Source organism: Brachycentrus maculatus, unplaced genomic scaffold, assembly GCF_059751285.1.
Source record: "Brachycentrus maculatus isolate JH-2025_06_01 unplaced genomic scaffold, ASM5975128v1 h1tg000221l, whole genome shotgun sequence".
Classification (NCBI taxonomy): domain Eukaryota; kingdom Metazoa; phylum Arthropoda; class Insecta; order Trichoptera; family Brachycentridae; genus Brachycentrus; species Brachycentrus maculatus.
Window position 1 is genome coordinate 597140 of NW_028280972.1, and position 21529 is coordinate 618668.

At 32.4% G+C, this 21529-nt stretch overlaps 1 protein-coding gene across 1 annotated transcript in view; it reads left to right on the forward strand.

Moving 5' to 3' along the window:
• The first annotated feature begins 873 nt into the window (after window positions 1–873).
• Window positions 874–21529, forward strand: part of ftz-f1 (ftz transcription factor 1) — a 199651-nt gene continuing 178995 nt past the window's right edge. The window contains exon 1 of the mRNA XM_088264221.1: window positions 874–1596. Within this exon, the coding sequence (XP_088120347.1) occupies window positions 1422–1596 (175 nt within the window). The 5' untranslated portion in view covers window positions 874–1421. The remainder of the gene's footprint in view (window positions 1597–21529) is intronic.

Genomic DNA, 21529 nt, shown 5'->3' on the forward strand with positions numbered 1-21529 from the left:
TAACCATGAACAGAGTGTAGTGGTCTTTTGTATTAGTTGCATATAATTAGTTTTATTTAATAATTTTTTGTGGTCAACTCTCGGTCTTTCTGGCATGATATGCGCATAAGTCCTGGTAGCCAAAGGGATATTATGTATCTGTGCCCGCTTTGACATTTAATATTACAATGCCTTTCAGGTGGTTGGGCGTCGCTAGTACTCCAAACTATGGCCCGCGAACCTCCTCTGGTTCCTCAGTGTCATCTATCTGCCCCGCTAGCCTTTGTGCGACAAAAAATACCACAATGTGTGGTAGATGTGCATCTACATGCAAAGAATGTATGGTAGATATGCATGTACATGCCTGAAGCAAATTACACAAAATCAATCATCACAAAAAACTTCTCTAAATGACACCTAACTTTTTTCAAATCTTATTTCATATTGATTTGAAGAAGTGGGATATTTTAATAATGCCAGATTTGAGAAAACAGTTTTTTTTTAAATCCAGCAACAAAAAAATAGAGACGACATCTAGCAAATTACTTTGTAAGTATTTCAATTCCTAAAATGGTTCGTTTATTACCTAAGCTTAAAATTGTTTTTGATAATCATAATAGATGTCGCTGCCACATGTATATTGCTACATTTGAATGATAACTGACTTAGCAGTTTCCTGTAACAATAGCCGGCACACAGAGATGGCGGTAGTAGTATGCCACTGTGAACAAAAACTCCATAGACTTCGAAATCAAAATAGATACTTAAAATATTGCTAATTTTATTTATTTATTTATAATTCCTTAAAATATTTTCATTTTGTTATTTATTTCGGAGTTAATCGAAAATGATACGAATGACTTCATGTGATAGAAATACTTTACTTGACCTTGTATAACAACATTGGTTGTGCTGACCTACATTGAGCTTCTCGTGAAAGTATTGTGTAATGCATTTCGTAATTTTTAAAGCAAAAGTGATTTATCTGTTTCAAATATAATGTTCACGCATTTACCGTGCACAATTTATGATTTTCTTTAAACTTTTGAAATGTTTTAAAGAGTAAATACGTTTGCGCTGAATATCGTTAGCATTTCTTGTGTGCACAGAAATTCATTATTTGGTTTTCGTTAATTTTTCTAAATGCTCTTTATAATTTTTTTGAATTATTTTTAAAACCCGCGAAATTAAAGTTTTTCCCTTTCCGTGCAATTTCAATGTCAGCCACGAATACGGACACTGCATTGATTCGGGAGTGATGTCTCAATGTAGAGTGTTAAGTGAAGTGGCCTACAGACCTACATTACAAAAGTTTGACTTGTACCCAGTGGAAAAATAAAATATTAACTGATATAAGGTCACTAATTTCAGTTGTTAGCTTTTTGTACTCATCGGAGTACAAAAAAGGGTAAACATTCGCTCGGCGGCGCGCGAGAGTTAAAATGCACGAAAAAGCTACAACGATGAGCGCCTCAGGCTCTGTTGCCGCATCTACGAGTCAACCTAAAGCAGCAGGTGTAAGTGGATTAGTGACGATGCTAATTCCCATGGAAACCATACTGCCCGATATTCCTGATCCCGACTTGCATCATATGTCCTTCGAAGAAGGGTCCACGGGTACGTACCTTTTTATCATTCAACCTGGATGTGCTAATCGCTTTTCTGTGATAACGAAAATAAACAAACCGTTTCATGACGACTCTCGGCGCGATCTTGTTATGTCGGGTTTGATCGCTTATTAGTTTCTAATAACTTTATCCAAAGTTCTCCGTACATGTGCCCGAAGCCAGTCGCATGCGCGCATCACTATGCAAGAAAAGGAAAGCTAAGTACATTTGTATATGCAGACATTAGGTACCCACATTCGGCGAATTTAACGAATACGAGTTTATCAACAACAAAAAACAGGTCTTTTGTGAGACGGTATTTTTATTATATTTTTCACACAACTAAGCTCTGAAAGTGTCGATTATGGCTAACCGTTGTTTATTCTTTACATTTTAATAAATATGGTATTACGTACGTATTGTAATATATGACGTACACATAAAATATGTAAATATTTATTTGCGTTCCAACTATGTACACCTACATAGAAAAATACTTTTTTTCAATGTTTTTTAGGCACGTGCAAACTTTTGCCTAAAAAAGTTCTCAAAAGGCTACATACTCCCTATTGAATTTTATCATTTATATATTGTATTATTTTATCAACTTCCAAAGGGTTTTACATAAAACTATACATAAGAATATAGTGCACAAACGCAAGTACAATATTTACCAAAGTAACCACGTAGAAGAGGAACAAATTTGAACAAATAAAAATAAATACCTTATCAAAAGTATGAGATGGGCAGCTTAATTTATTATTCGTGAAAAAAAACAAATTCCAATTCATGTCTTAAAGCGAATACGTATCGACAGTCAGGTTAGAAGTGCCAAAATTGTTGCAGTGACAGCACCCCTCGTTTACCCGGATCTGTTATTTGACCGTTGATCGTTTCCACCAGACGACCAGCAGTTGGCAAACTTTTTTTATGAATTTTTAGGCTCGGCAGGCCAGGAAGCCAAAGCGAGAATATTTTTATAAGTAATCTTACATAATATAATAATATAAATAAAGCCCCTATCCGCACCCCAATGGTGCATAGGGCACTGTGTCATATTAACGCTGTGTTATCTTGATCGTTTACCCATGAAGGAAAGGTGATCAGCCCTCCGCTTCAGGTACCAGTCCATGGTAATATTGAATAAATATTACAGTGAAAAAATCACTCATATTTATTTTACCCCCCTTGGGAATCGAACCCGGGACCTCCAGAACGGTAGCCGAGCGTGCTGCGAGCGAGCATTACACTACGGAGGCGGAATTTTTTTTTTGGAATCTTACATAAACGTCAGTAAAAATCCAAAAATCTTTGTAATAAATCTGTATTAAGTATTTATTTACAAATTTGGCTAAAACAAAAGAAGAAGAAATAAAATGAAATACAAATATCGCTCACTCCTTTCAAGAACATCATAAATCAACCGTTTTTACAACTGTCGAGGTAGTTAAATTCATATTTTTTTTAAATATGAATTTAACTACTATTGTTATTTGGTACGTTGTAGAGCATGGGTGGCCAACCTTTTCAGCAGCCGGGCCAAATATTAGAAATGACTGGCCATAAAACAAAATTTATTTTATTATTTAAAGCAAATCAGTGATTCTTGTTCTCATTTGAGATTTAATATGCCCCATTCGACTGAAAAGCTATTCACGCGTGTAAGTGTTTCAAAACAGGGAAATCATTGATAGAGCATGTTTGTTAAATGCAGGATATTTTTCATTGTCCGAATATGTTTTGTAAAACTCTTATGGAAGAGCCAACCTGATTGAATTTCCACTTCTTTGCATTACAACACATTTCACAATGTTTCATTTGAAAAATTCCCGGTAATGTCGGTTATAGCAGCTTGTATTTTTATCAATGTGTATTTAAAAGTCGATCGCAAAATGTTGTGATTGTTTGTTAACACGAATATACCATAGAAGAAATTGTCACAATAGTGAGATACTTCCATATATGTGATATGATACGAACTGCGCACGATGAAATGTTCTTTTGGTGGTTTTATGTACACTTATAGAAAAATGTGTGAGAAAAGTTCCGCGGGCCACAAGAATACACCCGGCGGGCCGCATGTGACCCGCGGGCCGCGGGTTGGCCACCCTTGTTGTAGAGGATACAAATGCTTTCGATGATGATGTTTCTGTTGAAGAGTATGTAGTAGTTTTACCTTTCGTTGTCGATGTTCTGTCGACTTGACAGAACACAAGACATTGGTGAGTACCGAATATCATCCATTTTCTTTTGTCTTACGCAGATACTCAACAGATCTCCTATCGTAAATCAAATGTGTCAGATACCTTAATGAAAAAGTTACGCATTATATTGACGAGATGGATGGTGTCAAATAAGTTCAAATTATACCCAAGTAAAACTGTGTTTCTTTGAATAAGAAAACGTAATCAATTTACTACTTCTCAATCGTCTCTTACGGGTTTAATCTTGTGATAGGATATTTGTGACTTATATGCATCAGCTTAGCAGCAGAACTATCTTAAAGAAGCAATTAAATAACACTGTCAGTAAATAAATCAAAGAAGTATTCCTTCAGATCCACTAAACTACTGATAAATTCGTTCCTGGTTTCTCGTTTAGCTCAGATTGATCAACCGTAATTGGTCTTCAATGCTGCAGCTTAGCTTATAACGGGAGTACCAAAATAGTCCATTTCTTAGAACTTAGAACTTAACTTAGAACTTAGGTGTCCAGAAAGGATTACTTTCAAATTTTGCTGGACGGTGTTTGAGGCAGTCAATAATATGGCACCTGCGTATATTGGTGAGCTCTATGTTCCTGACGTAGCTGACGCTAGACAGGCAAGTGCTCGGTTAGCTACTATATCTGCAATCGATAGACTCTGAGCGATGGCCCAATACAAATCTCGGTGACGGAGCCTTAGCGATTTCAGGTCTTTTAGCATGGTACTACTTATCAGCAATAACCTACAGCGAATCTTGGAGCTATCGGAAATACCTGCGAATTTCGTTCCAAGCTAAAAACCTCAAACATTTATAACGAATAATTATTCACACTTCACTGATTAAGTATGAACTTTGTACTATAGTATCCAGAGAGCGTAGAGTGACGCATTAACGTTCAAATTGAAGTGGTCCGGTTGTAAAGGATTGTTACTAGTTTCATTGATTGATTGTCACTTTGTAGTAATATCTATCCTTTTTTAATAAAGGTTTTCCTTGCAAGCACCCAACGGTGTTTGAAAATGATGCGAAGTGCATCGAAACACATGTCACAATAGATTTTAGGAAATAGTGGTATTTACCAAGTTAAACTTTAACAAAAATTATAACTAGAACCATGTCATTTTCGAGAACTCGAACATAAATTAAAACATATTAAAGTTCTTTATACAGCGCCCCTGAGGTTATAATTAATATGAATAGCGGTCAACAAATCAGCCAATTATTATTTTTATGATTATTACTACCAAATGCATATATGTATATCCTTTTCCGCGGGATTTCTAATACGGCGGTAAGACTATAAAGTAATTTTACACATGTCCTCCACTCTACATTCAACCGTTATATTGTAGAGTTAAATTTGATTTATTTTGGCATTTTAAATATTTGGCCGATCGAAATCGATTTAGCCCACAGACCGTAGTTCGCCGACCCCTGATTTAGATCATAGACCTTCCTTCAGAACAAGAATGCCCAACCGGTCGTTCGCAAGCAAAACTTATTCGATTCCCAATACTGTCAACGATTTTTAATATGAATTATACAAAATATCGCTCTCGTTTAATAGATAACAACCTCCTGACTCGTGCACTTTGCAACAAGTGGTTATCAACCAAATTATCTTCTGATTGCCAACGATAGTGTCGAATACCTCATTCAATTTATATGTAAAATACAATGTATGTAAGTATGCAAAAATCACAAATAAAATATCATAAGAATCGTGTTATCGCGAGAAAACTTCATAAAAGATGAAATTAATTATACCCTATCAAATGTACTATCTTCATATTAGATCTTAATTTTGTGCTAACATTACTTGGTAGAACTGCACTTTATACAATAAAAAATCGACTAAGTATATAGTTTTTTCCACAAACATGTATTTTATTTGACCAGTCACCGGGTTTCTTTGTATTCACTTCAATTAATTTATTGTGCACAACATCAATCATGCAGGGTGAATTATCAGAACTCTTTTTTTAATATCTTAATTAATCGTGGTATCTTTACTATCATCGTAAAGAATAGTTTTTGGCATTTACTTTTTAAAGATAATATCCCTCAAATGGTGCAGTCCTGTTGGAACCAAATGTCGTCGAGATCTTAGGCTTCAAATTCAGGCAGCAAATAGTCTGTCATGGCCCGATAGCGGGCACCATTCACAGTGACGTAATTGCCAGCGTCGCTTTTGAAGAAACACTGACCAATGATTCCACCGGCCCATAAACTATACCACAAGTTTTTTTTGTAGAGGAAATGGAAGTTCTTGAGCCTCTGCGGGATGCTCATCATCCCGAATGTGGCAATTTTGCTTATTGACGTAGCCATTGAGCCTGAAATGGGCTTGGGGCAGTGGGAAAAACAAAATTTTGTTCGAAAACGGCGGATCTTAAATTGAACAATATACTAACGTTGTTGCGGTGTAACGGTCTTTTCAATGATGAAATGTCAAGCAATACTAAATAAAATCACCATGACAGTTCAACACGACTCAATCGTGATCTGTCAATGAAAGTCTATTGAAAAAAAAGGTCGGAATGAATCATCCTGCATAAATAAATACATATATATATATATATATATATATATATATATATATATATATATATATATATATATATATATATATATATATATATATATATATATATATATGTATTTATTTATATATATATGGCCAAGCCGACTAAATCGCCTTTTCTTGACGACAGTTGTGACTAAGATTTGCTGTGTCCTACGCCTTATCTCTTCATTCCTCACAAAGTCAAACCACCGCACGCCTAAATTTCTTCGCAGACACCTATTCTCAAAGCTCAGTACACGGCTGCTCTGGGCCCTTGTAAGGCGCCATGTTTCACAGCCGTATAAGCGAACAGGAGCAATGCAGGCATTGTATAGGCGGCATTTGGTCTGCACCGAGTATAAATCCGATCTCCAGACAGCGTTCATACTGTTAAATGCGGACCCTGCGAGTCCTAATCGCACTCCCAGTTCCTTTTGAAGGCTGCCATTTTCAGTCGCGTACACTCCTCCCAAGTAATTGAAACTCTCGACCCTTTCGATGCGCTGGTTACTCGACATCAAGGGTTGTTGGGCATCTAGGCATAAGCTGTTGCACAACACATGGGTTTTTGCGACATTTATTGTAAGCCCCATGTGCGTAGAGTACCTATTAACCCTGTCAACGATCAATTGAAGACCCTCGACGGAGTCATCAATTATAACAGCATCATCTGCGTACTCTAGGTCGCAGAGTTTCCGGGAGGGGGAGATGGTTATACCTCGGTCAGATGTTAATGACTTTCGAAGAATGAAATCCATGAGAATGATGAAGAGAAACGATGCAAGGACGCAGCCTTGTCTGACTCCGGTAGAGACCCCAAACCAATCCGTGACAACATCGTCATCTCTCATACGGCATTCACTATTGAGGTGAAGGGGCTTAATTAGCTCCACTAATTTCGCAGGCACCCCATAAGCTTCCAGTACTTTCCTGAGTGTAGGGTAAAACAGTGATAAACTTTTTTCCGTATTCCAAACAATATGGATCGACAACCAAAGTCTAAAAGTAATTTACACTGCCTAGACGACGCACAATGTTTCCTTTGAAATGCACCTCCTAACTAGGTTGAACTATCGCAAGTGACACAGTTAAAAATATAATTATTTATAAACAACATATTTAATTGTATTCCCCTTCAAGGAAGAAAGCTTTATCGGGGTAACCTTTAAATTGACTAGAACGGCATTAACGTCGTTCGCTGTTATTATCGACATTGTTTGTCTTATGGATAATAAAATATGAGAATATTTATTTAACTTTGAACTCTAATCGCCCATCTGCATGTTCTTTGAGATATATGGTAGACCATAATCGAAATATGTGCTTATTAAAGATTCAAGTATTTTTTTAAACATATTTTTGTCTTACTTTATTACTTATTTACAAATATTTGTAAATATATTAACTGGTCAAATTATATGTTATATGTTGAAATGCGCTCCCTCAGACGAATTTGTGGAAAATCATTGTATGACAGAATTAAAAACGAAGATATAAAAAAGGAATGTAAGGCTGAACAAGGAATAATTGAAAACATAAGGAAGAGTTCTTTACGGTGGTATGAACATGTGGAGCGAATGGATAACGAGAGAATGACTAAGAAAATATATGTGGCGAATATGAGAGGGAAAACAACGAAGACGACCGAAAATGGCTTGGCACGATCAGATCAATCAGAACCTAAAATCTGGCGGTGTCAAAAGTCTGTGTAATCGGAGGGCTTGTAAGACTAGATGTATGGATGTGAAGGAGGCGAGGAGTGTATGTCAGGACAGAAGAGTGTGGCGTTCCATCCTTTCTGCCTACCCCTGCGAGGAAACGGCGTGATGGTAGTAGTAGTAATAGTCAAATTATAAGCTAAAATTATAAAATGAAAAATATCTTCCGTCGTTTCTTATTCATCTATGTGATTATAATCCAGGATTCGGACCTCACATACAAATTAAAGTGTTTCTGCTCAATAAGAAGCTTATTTCATCTCACCAAAATATGTCTCTAGTGAAATTCTAGTAATTCAGGCATTATGTTTCGAAATTGGATTTTGAACTTCCGAAAATTTGAGTAGTGTGGTTATCAATCATGGGTAGAGTTGGTGAATGTTAGACGTGTATAAAGTGATCACTTAAACCAGTCTATGACGGCCCAGACTTTAATGTTCTTCTACATCTATGTTGAAATGTCAAAAAAACTATTTATAATATTATTAATTAGTATTTCCACTGGATAGATCACTCTTTCGCATTTAAAAATCTGATTTATTCAATGACGTCACTTCTTACTATCAGTCGCCTTTGGCTATCATCATTGATTTGATTATTCATATTAATTAGAGATGTGTCACGTCTTACAAATACTATAAAGAATCGCTCCTTCTGCTAATTATTCTACATATAACCGTGCAAAAATAGCGCAGACATACTTAAAGATGGTAAATTAGTCATGTCGTAATAAAATACAAAATTGCGATTTTCTTGTTCAATATATTTCATATAAAAATTAATACACTTGTATAATACCACTTTTGAGTTTATTAATGTAAACACGACTTGTTTAGAGATTTGCAGATGTTCTCACAAACAAGTAAAAATACAGTTTACTTGTTTGTGAGAACAATAATACATCACTTTAGAAAATCCTTTTTTTATTTGATTTAAACCGTGTTTTTTTTTAATATAATTCGTTGTTTTCACAACTTAACAGTTGTTTGACAATTGACTCTTCAGATCACATTCTGAAATGACTTTGTTTCCGAAATCGATCGTTGAACGTATATCAATTGTAAAGTCTTCTGCTACTAAAATTTATTTATATTATTTTTGACATCTCATCAAAGATGAAGAAGAATATGGAAGTCTGGGCATTTACGGGGCTGACGACCGTCATAGGCTGGTTTAAGTGGCCACTTTACATACTAATATAAGAGTTTCTGCTTAATAAAAAGCTTCTTTACATCTCACCAAAAATGTTTCTAGTGAAGTTCTTGTGATTCAAGAACATGGTTTCTAAATTGGTTCATATATATAGAACTTCCAAGAATTTGAGTAGTGTGGTTGTCAATAATGGGTAGAATTGGTGAATGTTACACGTGTGTAAAGTGGCCACTTAAACCAGCCGATGACGGTCGTCAGCCCCGTAAATGCCCAGACTTCCATATTCTTCTTCATCTTTGGTGAGATGTCAAAAATAATATGAAAATAACTCCTGTAATTGGAGATAATCCAGATTTTGTGAACAAGTATTTGGACACACTCAAAATGTTGTAAAATTTATTAATATGAAGAAATAAACAGACTAGAGATACAGAAATCTAACAAAGGCTCTTTACAATACAAAACAACTTTGTAACTAAATACTTATTCTTCATGAATATGTGTATATATGTATATATAATTTTATGTTAATGTTTTTATAAATATTGATATACATACATATGTGGATATCCCACCAAAAAGTTACATTTCTAATATTGCAAAAAAAATCTTTTAAATACAAATCTGTTCTGTTTACTGTATTCTATCGCAATCTTAATTAAAGTTGCGACAAAACGTGACCAATCATGTGCTAAACCAAAATGAAATCATTAAATCGTACCAAAACTTAACAATTTTACAAGCTAGAATTCCTACCATCACGCCGTTTCCCCGCAGGGGTAGGCAGAGAGGATGGACCGCCACACTCTTCTGTCCTGACATACACTCCTCGCCTCCTTCACATCCATACTCATACATGCCCTCCGATTACGCAGACTTTTGACACCGCCAGATCTTAGGTTCTGATTGATCTGATCGTGCCATGTCTTTTTCGGTTGTCCTCGTTCTGTTTTCCCTCTCACATTCGCCACATATATTTTCTTAGTCATTCTCTCGCTATCCATTCGCTCCACATGTCCATACCACCGTAAATAACTCTTCCTAATATTTTCAATTATTCCTCGTTCAGCCTTACATTCCTTTCTTATATCTTCGTTTTTAATTCCGTCATACAATGATTTTCTACACATCCGTCTGAGGGAGCGCATTTCAACAGCGTTCACTCTGCTTTCATCCTTCCTTTGCCAGCTAGAATTCCTGATTACTTTATAATGGAAACGTTACGTTTTGATGAGTATGTATGTTTGATGTAATTTAAAATATAAAATGTTATATTGTACTATATAATAAAAATCCACTTACATGCATTGCGAATAAAATAAGTTAGTAAAATGTTCGGTATTAAAGGGAAAAATTAATTAATCTAACGGACTTCAAATTCGCTCTGGGAAGCAGCTTGCTGAGCTCCTCATTGTAATAATCGTGTTTTTTTGTAATCTACTATTTCCCACCTTTAAGTAACAATACTTATTAAAAAAATTATGAGCCTGTACTGGCAGAAAGAGAGATTTAGATTCTGCCCACCGCAAACTATAAAACACAAGTAGACTTCTAAGGGAACAAAAACGAGTGGCCAGCGTGTTAAACCGGATTGGCGTATTATCGAGTGTGTTTTTCTACAATTTCACTTTCAATTCCTACGTCAATTTTGATGTATCATCAAATATTCTGATCTCAGGGTTGTGACTTATTTACCGAAAACACATTTCGAATTAATTATGTATTTATAAAGTAATATATCTATAACTATGCATTTAATTGCAAAAATGCGTTATCTGTGTCAATTAGCGTACACGAGCGTCCTTTAAGGTTTGTTTAGACTATAGCAAGACGCAGGCCAAAATTATGAGTAATGGAAGTGATTCATTTTACTAATTTGGACTCGATTTTCATTAGTTTTTCTCAATTTAATTTGTTTTGTTAGATTGAAGATTGAATTGATGTTGTATTTTTTCCTGAGTTAGAAATTAATCTTATTTGACTTAACGAGTAAGGCGAGTTGTTTTTTTTTGTTTCGATGAAACACTTGTATAATATCACTTTTTGAGTTTTATTTCATTATTTCATAAAGTTAATTTTTAATCATGTAACAAGAGCCCACCGACGATTTACAGGTTAATGCAATTAGGTAGGACTTACGTGTTGTATTCTTTATCATTGCGTATTTTTATTGAGTAAAAATTACACGTGCAGCACCGTAGGTACACGTGATAGAAGTGAAGCTTCTTAAGAACAATAAGAGAGATTTTATATGAGAGACAGAGTGAATGGGAGAGAGAGCATCTCAAAAGAAATACAACAGTATAATATTTGCATAAAGAAAATATTCTGTTTGTTCAATATTTACACTGTCATTGGTTGGTGCTTAAATTAGTAATACTGATAATAATGGTTTATGATAAAATATAAGATGTATGTCCGTGATTCGATATTTTCGAGATAATGAGAAAAAATTGCATTTATTTTAGTTTCGGACTTTGTTATTAATTGGTTGGGTATATTAAAACACAACAATAAATATTACTTACATAACGCGTGGTACCTCACTGTTCATATGTAGCGTCTGACATGTACATCTACAACGCGCGCGTGCGACACTATCTTATTCTACCGCTTTGTATCGTGTATACCTACGTTACTGTCTTTTGCTCCACTCCCGTGACGTCGGAATGTATAGATATAGCTCTCTTTCTTCTTTCCAAGTTATATCTTTCTTCTCTCTCGCGTAACGAAATGTGACTTACATACTAACATGACGCGTCATTAAATTTTCTCTCTCAATTATCGATTATTAAAGAAGTTGTTATCGCCGTCAAAGAAGTTTCACTTCAAAAATAATGAAATAAAAGTGGTGTATTTTTTTAACATTCCTGTGCTAAACATTATTGGGCTTGTAGTAATATAAACAATTTACAGCATAACATATAACAATATTAGCTACAGTGACATCACTGTGTAAATAGTTACCGTGGGAGTTATTTTTTACATAAGTGTATGGTTATATTTACCACATGCTGGAAGACCGCTTTCATACCAGCGGAATACTTCCGCAATAAGGCATAAGTTCATTCTATTGAGGCAGAACATATTGCAGTTTAGTCGGTATAAGCGAAAGGGTGCATTCATTCTAATATTGTTTCAACAAATTCATCTATCGCAACCATTATTTTTAATACCCCTTGCATTTTTTAAATGCAATTGAAATAAAACGTAATTTAGGATGATAGTAGTAGCAGTAATAAAACACATCGCTCACTGCTTTCAACAACGTCATATATAAAAAGACTTGAATCTTCAGTAAATCATTTTTAAGTTTAAGAATATAATCAAATGTATTAAAAATAAATATCAAGCCACTTATTGAAGTTTTTACTGTGCAACAGATCTTTTTAGGTAAAACCTGATGGTTTTTTCTCCATTTGAAAAATATTTAGAAAAAAAATATTTAAACAATATATTTTCTTCAAAATGCAAAAACAACTCTGTCTGCCATGTAGCGGGTAAATATTAAGTTAAAAATATGCCGCTTTTGCTGGGATAAAGTACATTTTCTGGGCATTCTGAAAATATGAACAACTGAAAATTGACGATTTTTTATGTATGACGTTGTTATTAGGAGTGAGCCACATATGTTGTTTATTTAGCCTCTTATCTCTATATTCTCTTTATTTTGTGGGTATCCAACTATTAATCTTAGCTTGTGCGCACGTGCGACAATTTATTGTCCATAGTACTTACGTATGCAACTTTATTACTTTATAAGTGTTCTCAATATATTGATTTATTTAAAGATAATTATTAAAATGCGATCTTATCATTTTCAGTATTAATTTGATCGTAATATTTTGAATAAGAAATGCAATATCAGTTTCTCGAAAGTGCAATGGTTTCACTGCGCCATTAATTTCAATTATTATTTACTTAATCGTAATTTGTAACCACTAGATTTAATTATCGTTGTCCAGCGTTAATTATGAAAAGTTTTCCTATGTTCGCCGTACCAATGACACACAGAATAAGCGTGTAATCTATTTACATTGATGCGCTTAATTCACATTCTCTTAGTCGATTAGCATAAATAAATGAATGCATCGCAAAAGGTCTTTTATCTCGTTAAAAAGTTTTAAAATAGTTAAACATTAGAATTTGCACTGGCACTGAGTAGAGTGCTCAATCGGTGTTGCATAGCTTGCAGTGGTGGTTCACTGTGCATCAAGGGAGGCTGAGCTGACTCCGGCTCATCTGTTTAGGTACGTTTTTACTTTATTTATTCCAATCTTTTATCTCATTTTACTGTACGAATACGGGCATTACATTTAGATTAATGAAATATTGCGAGAATAAAGGCAACGAATTAAATGAACTGTAATTATTTATGACAATGCTGCATCGGATGCTGAAACGTTCTCTTGCCTGAAGATTGTTAAAATATTATTTTATTTATTTATATTTCATCATAAAAATTATTTCAAATGTCAATTAATGTGCAGTTTTCCAGTACCTAAGGGATATTTTACAATACTTATTTATAAAACTGTACACAAAAAAAATAAGACAATCAAATACGACAATATAATAAGTAATTGTGCATATCGTACTGAAATTAAAATCATACGAGATTCATTAGGCACATTATACATTATACACATTATACACATTAGGGATTAGAGAACTGTAATATATTTTTTTACATTAATAGGTGCCTACCTTAAACACCCAATGTAAAATGGATATGACTTATTTTAAGATTAGATGTTTTCTGAATTTAATAAATATGGACTTTTACGTTAGTACATACGGAAATGATTTTTTCTTCTTGAACTCTTCGCTCGTGAGTTGATCCGATTTCAGGTGTTAATGTATAATTTAGAGAATTATTTACAATCCTTTGTCATATTTCAAGGCCATACCATATGAAATTAAACATGTTGTATTAAAAATTCGCAATTTAACAATTTACTGAAGCAGAAACTTAAGCTTAAAATCTTCAGTTGAGAAAAAAATCTTATTTTTAATTGAATATACATATGTACGACAATAATAATAATAAAATGACAATGATAATAATAATAACAAAGCAACCATTGTGCAGACCATCCTCTTTAAGTCACTATAAGAGCTTAGAATAAGCTCGTTATTTATGAATTGGTTACAGGAAATATTTTTTCTGCCTCGAAAGAAAATTAGAGTTAAAAGATCTATTTGTTCTACTATACCTACAAAAATGATATTTTTCAACAAGCATTTTCACCATCTTTTGATACGAGTATATGTATTGAATATTTTGAACATTTATTTCAATTAACAATTATTTTACAAGCCCGAAATATCAAAAACGGTAACTCTTTTATCTCTTACAATATACTCTTGCACTAATATTCATTTTGAAGGCTTGAACTCTTTACGTTGCTATTTTTTAACCGCAATGCGCAAACGAAGAAGACCATTTCATGTTTTCTGAACATCGTCGACGATTTTATTTTGCGGTTAACCATGCAAGTATTTGCAGGTATTGCTTTTCAATATAATTTACCATTTATTGTTGTATTTGTAAAATTGATTTTCATTTATTTTAAGGTTTAACACAATTTTTAATTTCACAGTGATGACGAGTTGATTTTTAGTCAAAATTAGTTAACATTGACTCTCAACTGGGAATCGAATCCCTACGCACCGTAATCACACGCGCTGGCCACTGCTTTCTCTAGAGTTTATTCAAAGATGAAATGTTTTCTATGATACTCTGACTGCTACGTTTGAAGTTGTAGTAAGAGTGTCGAGATATCGCTGCATTATTCTAATTTATTCTCGATAGAAGAAAAAATAGGGTGGCGTAAAAATAAGTTTAAACTAGTACTCAGAACTCTTAATCAATTTAAATAATCAATACAAAGTAGTCTTTCGCGACATATTGCTGTGTTGTATTTTTTGTTTATTTTTTTTAATAATATTTTTTTTTGTCATTAATATTTTTATCTTTCATTAAATTTAATTCTACATCTTGGTGAACATTTGGTTTGGCCTATACACAAAAAATTCATTCAAGCGATTAAATTACCCTATGTGCCATTGTAATCAACTTTTTTTTTTTTAATTATGTACTTCAATCTCAACAAAATGCGACCTAAAATAGCATCATTTTAGTGACATTACCCTATGTACCCACCATTGTTGTAGGTACTTAATGAAATTAATACAATAAAAATAGTCCGATCAAATCGTCGCCTAGTATTTATTATTAAATATAAATTAAACGAAATATTTGAAAACAACGAGTTAAATTTAAATGTAATATTTTACTCATCACGGCTATGATCATCTCATTTCTAGTTCATGAACAAACAAACAAAATCAACAAACAAACAAAACACGTTTTAAAATATTCTTTGCACTAAAAATAAAACAAAATCCTGACCAAATAAAAATCCAAAACTCTAAGTCGCTCTTGAATCAAAAGCAACTCGCAATTTCCAAAGCAGGGAATATTTTTTACTCCAAAAACCCCCGCTAAAAAAATGCAAAATTCGTATTTTTCGAATCTTTCATCTTATCGTACATTGTCGTCAGACTGTCAACTGGTGTAAATGTTTGTAGTTCTTTTTGACAACCGAAAAAAGAAGAGATAAAATATGATTCAGTCGAGAAATGATATGATTTAATGAAATATGAGACATCGCGGGTGTTTACGAGAATAGCACAATTTCTTTCGCACTCGCGTCATATTTTGTTATTTACAATTTGCATTTAATTAAAGAAAAAATCTGCATGCGAGTTTCACAGAAACAAAAGTTTCACTGAACCTCTTCGAAACCTTCAACGAATTGCATTTCGATCTATAGCTATCGCGGTTTTGTGGTCGAAATCTTTGGTCGCGGGGTAGAAAAAAAAAAAAAAAAAAGTCGAAAGAAATTTCAAATGGAAAAATACACCGCACAAATCGATTTCGGGCGCAATAACCACTGCTTCTTATTTCGAACCATCGAAATAGGGAGCTTTAAAAAAGAATGGCCCACGAGATGCGTTATTACGTTCGAAAACTCAAAAAATATCTGCCAAACGAATTTTCCAGCATTGAACGACCAGTTTATTTTCAAAACGTAATTTTACACGACCAAAAATTGAGAGTGCGCGCGTAAATCTATTTTAAATCTCCCAAGTTAGACTGGACGTCGGGATATTTCTAAAATGCAATTTCCCGTCAAGCCGCGAAGGTAATTTGCAAAAGAACAGAAACATTTTATTATTGTTTAGCTGTATTTTAGATTTTTTTTTAAACAACAAAGGTCCCGGAACTCACTTCATGTCGAGCTTTTCACTTTAAAAAAAAATCAAACATCATTAAAATATTCATGTTGACTATAAAAATATAGATTGTAATAACGTAAGCTCAAACATCGTTTCGTCTAATTAATTTTGATTTTTTTTTTTATAATTTAACCGTGAAGAAAAGTGAAAAAAACGTTAGATGGAAAAAGCCCTGTAGATAAAAGTATAAGATATGTTGGTGTGGAAGAAAATTTATAAAAATATTTTTAATTCATCTATTTGACGCGACAACTTACAATTAAGTACATGTGATCCTCAACTTTTAATATTTATATTTTTCCTTACTTTGTTACGTTTTCCGTTACGTTAAACAATTATTTAATCAAGAAAATGCTTGCATAAATTTTGTACAAATCTTTGGACCAAACGTATTTCACGTACAGTATTCCCTCTTCAAGTTCATTCTAAATAGTCTCATTACGATACATCGACATGTGTAATATTATATATCCGTATATTCCGTGTGGAGTCTTTCCAGGTTTCCTGAAATAGCTTTCGTGGTCTGGGACAAGAACATTCGAATGTGGTTTACAATTAACAAAGGGCTTTAAAATATACTAAAATCTATGCTGTGTAATATACAAGTAATGCAGCTAGCATTACATCCGTTGGTAGAATGGATAGTATGAATACGACGCGAGAAGAATTTAATAACATTCCGTCACATCCTATTTTTAACACTATACCTATCAAAATGTGTACGCCAAAAGCTGAAAAATAAAGATATGTAATTTAAAAGTTTTGCAAATGATGTTTTGATCTACAGAAATGCAACTTTATTTATATTTTTTTAAAGAATATAGTAGTAAATATAATATATAATATAATATAATATAATAGTAAATAAATTGGTATTTTAAGTTCAGTCTACGTTTTAACTTGTGCTATAGTTGATCTATAATAGAGTGTACATATTATTAGGTTATAATTTAGACTTTTGGGTTGTAATTTTAATAAAAATTGAGTTGTAAAAATAAAGTAATTAAAAAATCTTCTTAATTAATTCCTGAGTATTTATGTCGAAATAATCGTCAGTATTTAAAAAAGAAGATCTTGAAAATTAGATGTAAATGTCTGTTGATTTTTTAAGCAATATGATTCGGTGATTCCATGTAGGTTTATTAATTAAACAGCCGTTTGGTCATTTACTAATGCAGAATGTCACACTGAGTACGCGCTAATCTCGAGTATGTACCTCGGTATTATTATACATGTATGATTTGCGCATAGCGTTTGATGCATCGTAATGATGTACCTTTGCGAATGGTTTGCCGTCAGACGCGGCAACCTAGCATCGCACCGGTTCATGGATTTGCGGTTACGAACGTAGGTACCAAGTACGTGTGTACTATGTACGTATGTACGACTCCATAGCATTATATGTCTTGGCGGCTCTACCTAATACACGGTAACGACCAATAACGCACAAGTTGGAAACCAACCTGCAGATTTATATACATATCTAATTCCCTAGAGATGTTAACTATCTATTGTTTTATTAATGACTGTTCCTAGAAATTTCATCTCTGATGGATATTGCATATAATTTATATATATTATTTCTATTCTAAGTGCCAACATTACCACCTTCGTAATAAATGGTTATTTGGGTTAATAACACTGCCTACTAAAACGGATGGCAAATCCCAGGTTCGTCGTACTACGGTAATTATAATTAAATATCCATATTATACCTACCTTCATATTGCATCTTTCACATTTTGCTTTTTTTATATCTATTATTATTTTATCTCAAAAAATCATAAAAGTAATGACGGCGGTGGTACGTATATCGCAGTCATACAGGAGAAAGTGACCAACTGACAAAATGTAAAATGTCCAGGAGGGCCATTTAAGTCACTTTTGCTTGGCAAGAAAATAAAAATCAACGCAGTTAGTCATTTTTAACAAGTCAATATATTATACTTTTATGTTTAAAATCCTTTTGGATTTTTTTCAGGGCAATATTAAGCCAGTAAGATATCAAATTATCAATGATCACGTTTTTGTAAGAAATGCACTTGGTCACTTTCTCCTGTATGGCTACGATATATATATATATATATATATATATATATATATATATATATATATATATATATATATATATATATATATATATATATATATATATATATATATATATATATATATATATATATATATATATATATATATATATATATATATATATATATATATATATATATATATATATATATATATATATATATGTAATAAAATAACTAGGTACCTACCTATACATTTTATTAAGTACTTACAAAAAGTACCTACATAAAACAGTTCTACCACCAGATGCCGCATGCGTCGCTCAGAATTAAACAAAAGACTTCCGATAATATTATTAACTGTCAGATAGATAGATAGATAGATAGATATAAAAATTATTATAAAGATAAATTAAGAATAAACTTTAATTACAAAGCAACACATTGTTTATTTTATTATTATACACCCACTTTACATATTATTTACACTTAATTTTCAAAAGGAAAATATTACCACGTTATAAAACGACAATTTTGTTAATCAAAAATGAAGAAACAAAATAAAAATAAAATGGATACTGCTCCTCAAACATTAGAAAACTTACTAGAAAAATTAATACAAAATGCTCAGGTAAGCAAACATCAAAATTTAAAAGATATTTCAGAGAAGTTCATCATTGAAAAATTTACAAGCAAAAATCCTAATGCAAACCAGTGGATGGATATTTTTGAAAAAGAATGTACACGTTTTGAGGTGACAACGGATGAGAAAAAAATTGAAATATTAAGATTGTTTATGGATAAAAGTTGTGAAGATTGGTACAGTTCGATGATGATAAAATTTTCCATGAACTCAGAATGGATAGTATGGAAAAACAACTTTTGTAAAACATTTACAAACAAGGGATGGAACCATGTAATGTTTGCATTATCTTTTAAATATAACGACGGTTCCTTGTTAGACTATGCCATAAGGAAGGAAAAACTTTTGTTGGAGATGAGAAGAACGATCGACATGGGTACCTTAGTAGATCTTATTGTGGCTGGTTTACCAGAATTTATAATTAATAAGATTGATAGAGAAAAATTAGAAGATACAGTCGATTTATTCAATGAAGTAAAAAAACACGAAAACATTGTAAATAAAAAAAGGTTTTCGGATCAAAGAAGATATGGAAATCTAAGAACTAGTGGTAAAATTAAAGATAAAAGTCCATGTAAGATTTGTGAAAAATTAAATAAGGGAACTCGATATCACCCTGAAGTAACGTGCTGGTTTAGAACAAAGGAGGATGATAAGTTTAATAATAAAAATACTATCAGACATGTAAACAATTCAGTTATAGAAGCTAAGTTAAACGAAACCGATCAAAAAAACGAATAGTAACACCATTAATAAATGTCAAACTATTACTAAATGATCAAATTGAAATATTTGGAATTTACGATTCAGGTTCAAATGTTTCTCTAATAAATTCTAAGTTATTAAAACTAAAAGGAAAAGAAAACAATATGAATGAAGCAGATTTAGTAACAATTAATGGTGTTAAAAAGACAAACGGTTTGACGACTTTGAAAATAAAAATATTTGAATTGGAAAAAAACGTTGATGTATATATTATTGATGAAGAAAATTTCAAATATGATTTTTTGATAGGATTAGATATGATAAAAAAATTTAAACTAATCCAAAATGAAGACTTAAAAATAACACAGAGACAATGCTTGAAAAATGAAAATAAAAATAAAGTAGAAAAAACTTCTACGAAAGATGAAATAAAATATACTCCAGGAAAGAAGAATTTAGAAGTAGATTGTCTAAGCCGGAATCCAGTTTTAGAATCGAATAAAAATGCAGATGAACAATTAAAAGTTGTACATTTGGTTATATTAGAAGATACTTTAAGAGATCTGAATAAAAATGAAGGAATTCAAAAGAAAAAAACAAATGGATTGAGAAAAACTGTGTCTACTTTAAAAGGGTCAAGAAGAAAAAAAAATACAAAAAAAAAGAAAAAAAAAGAACGAAAAAAAAAGGAAAAAAAAGGAAGAAAGAAAAAAAACAAGAAAGAAAAAAAAGAAGGAAAAAAGAAAGAAAGAAAAAAAAAAAAAAACTTTATCATATCACTAAACTTATACAAGAAGATGATCCGGAGGACGAGTGAAAATTTTACTATGAATTTTCATCCCCAAGGGGGGAGATGTAATAAAATAACTAGGTACCTACCTATACATTTTATTAAGTACTTACAAAAAGTACCTACATAAAACAGTTCTACCACCAGATGCCGCATGCGTCGCTCAGAATTAAACAAAAGACTTCCGATAATATTATTAACTGTCAGATAGATAGATAGATAGATAGATATAAAAATTATTATAAAGATAAATTAAGAATAAACTTTAATTACAAAGCAACACATTGTTTATTTTATTATTATACACCCATTTTACATATTATTTACACTTAATTTTCAAAAGGAAAATATTACCACGTTATATATATATATATATATATATATATATATATATATATATATATATATATATATATATATATATATATATATATATATATATATATATATATATATATTTAAATCTAATCGCGTAAAGTTACGGGTGTATTTTCAAACAACATTAGGTAAGTATGACATTTTAGAAATTTCAATTTCATATTGGAAACACACCCAGTCCAATTTGCTAAATATATATAGTTCGAAATTAAAAACACGCTATCTCTGAGTTGCACGTGGACTGGTTTATTTTTGAAGAACACATCTGGTTTCAACCCTTATGTATGGAAGCGAAGCATGGAGTTGGCATAAGAAGGATGAAAGCAGACTGAATGCAGTCGAAATGCGAACCCTCAGACGAATGTGTGGCAAAACGATGTTTGATAGATGTTCGAATGATGAAATAAGTAAAGTATGTAAGGCTGAGATAAGCATTATCGATAAAATTA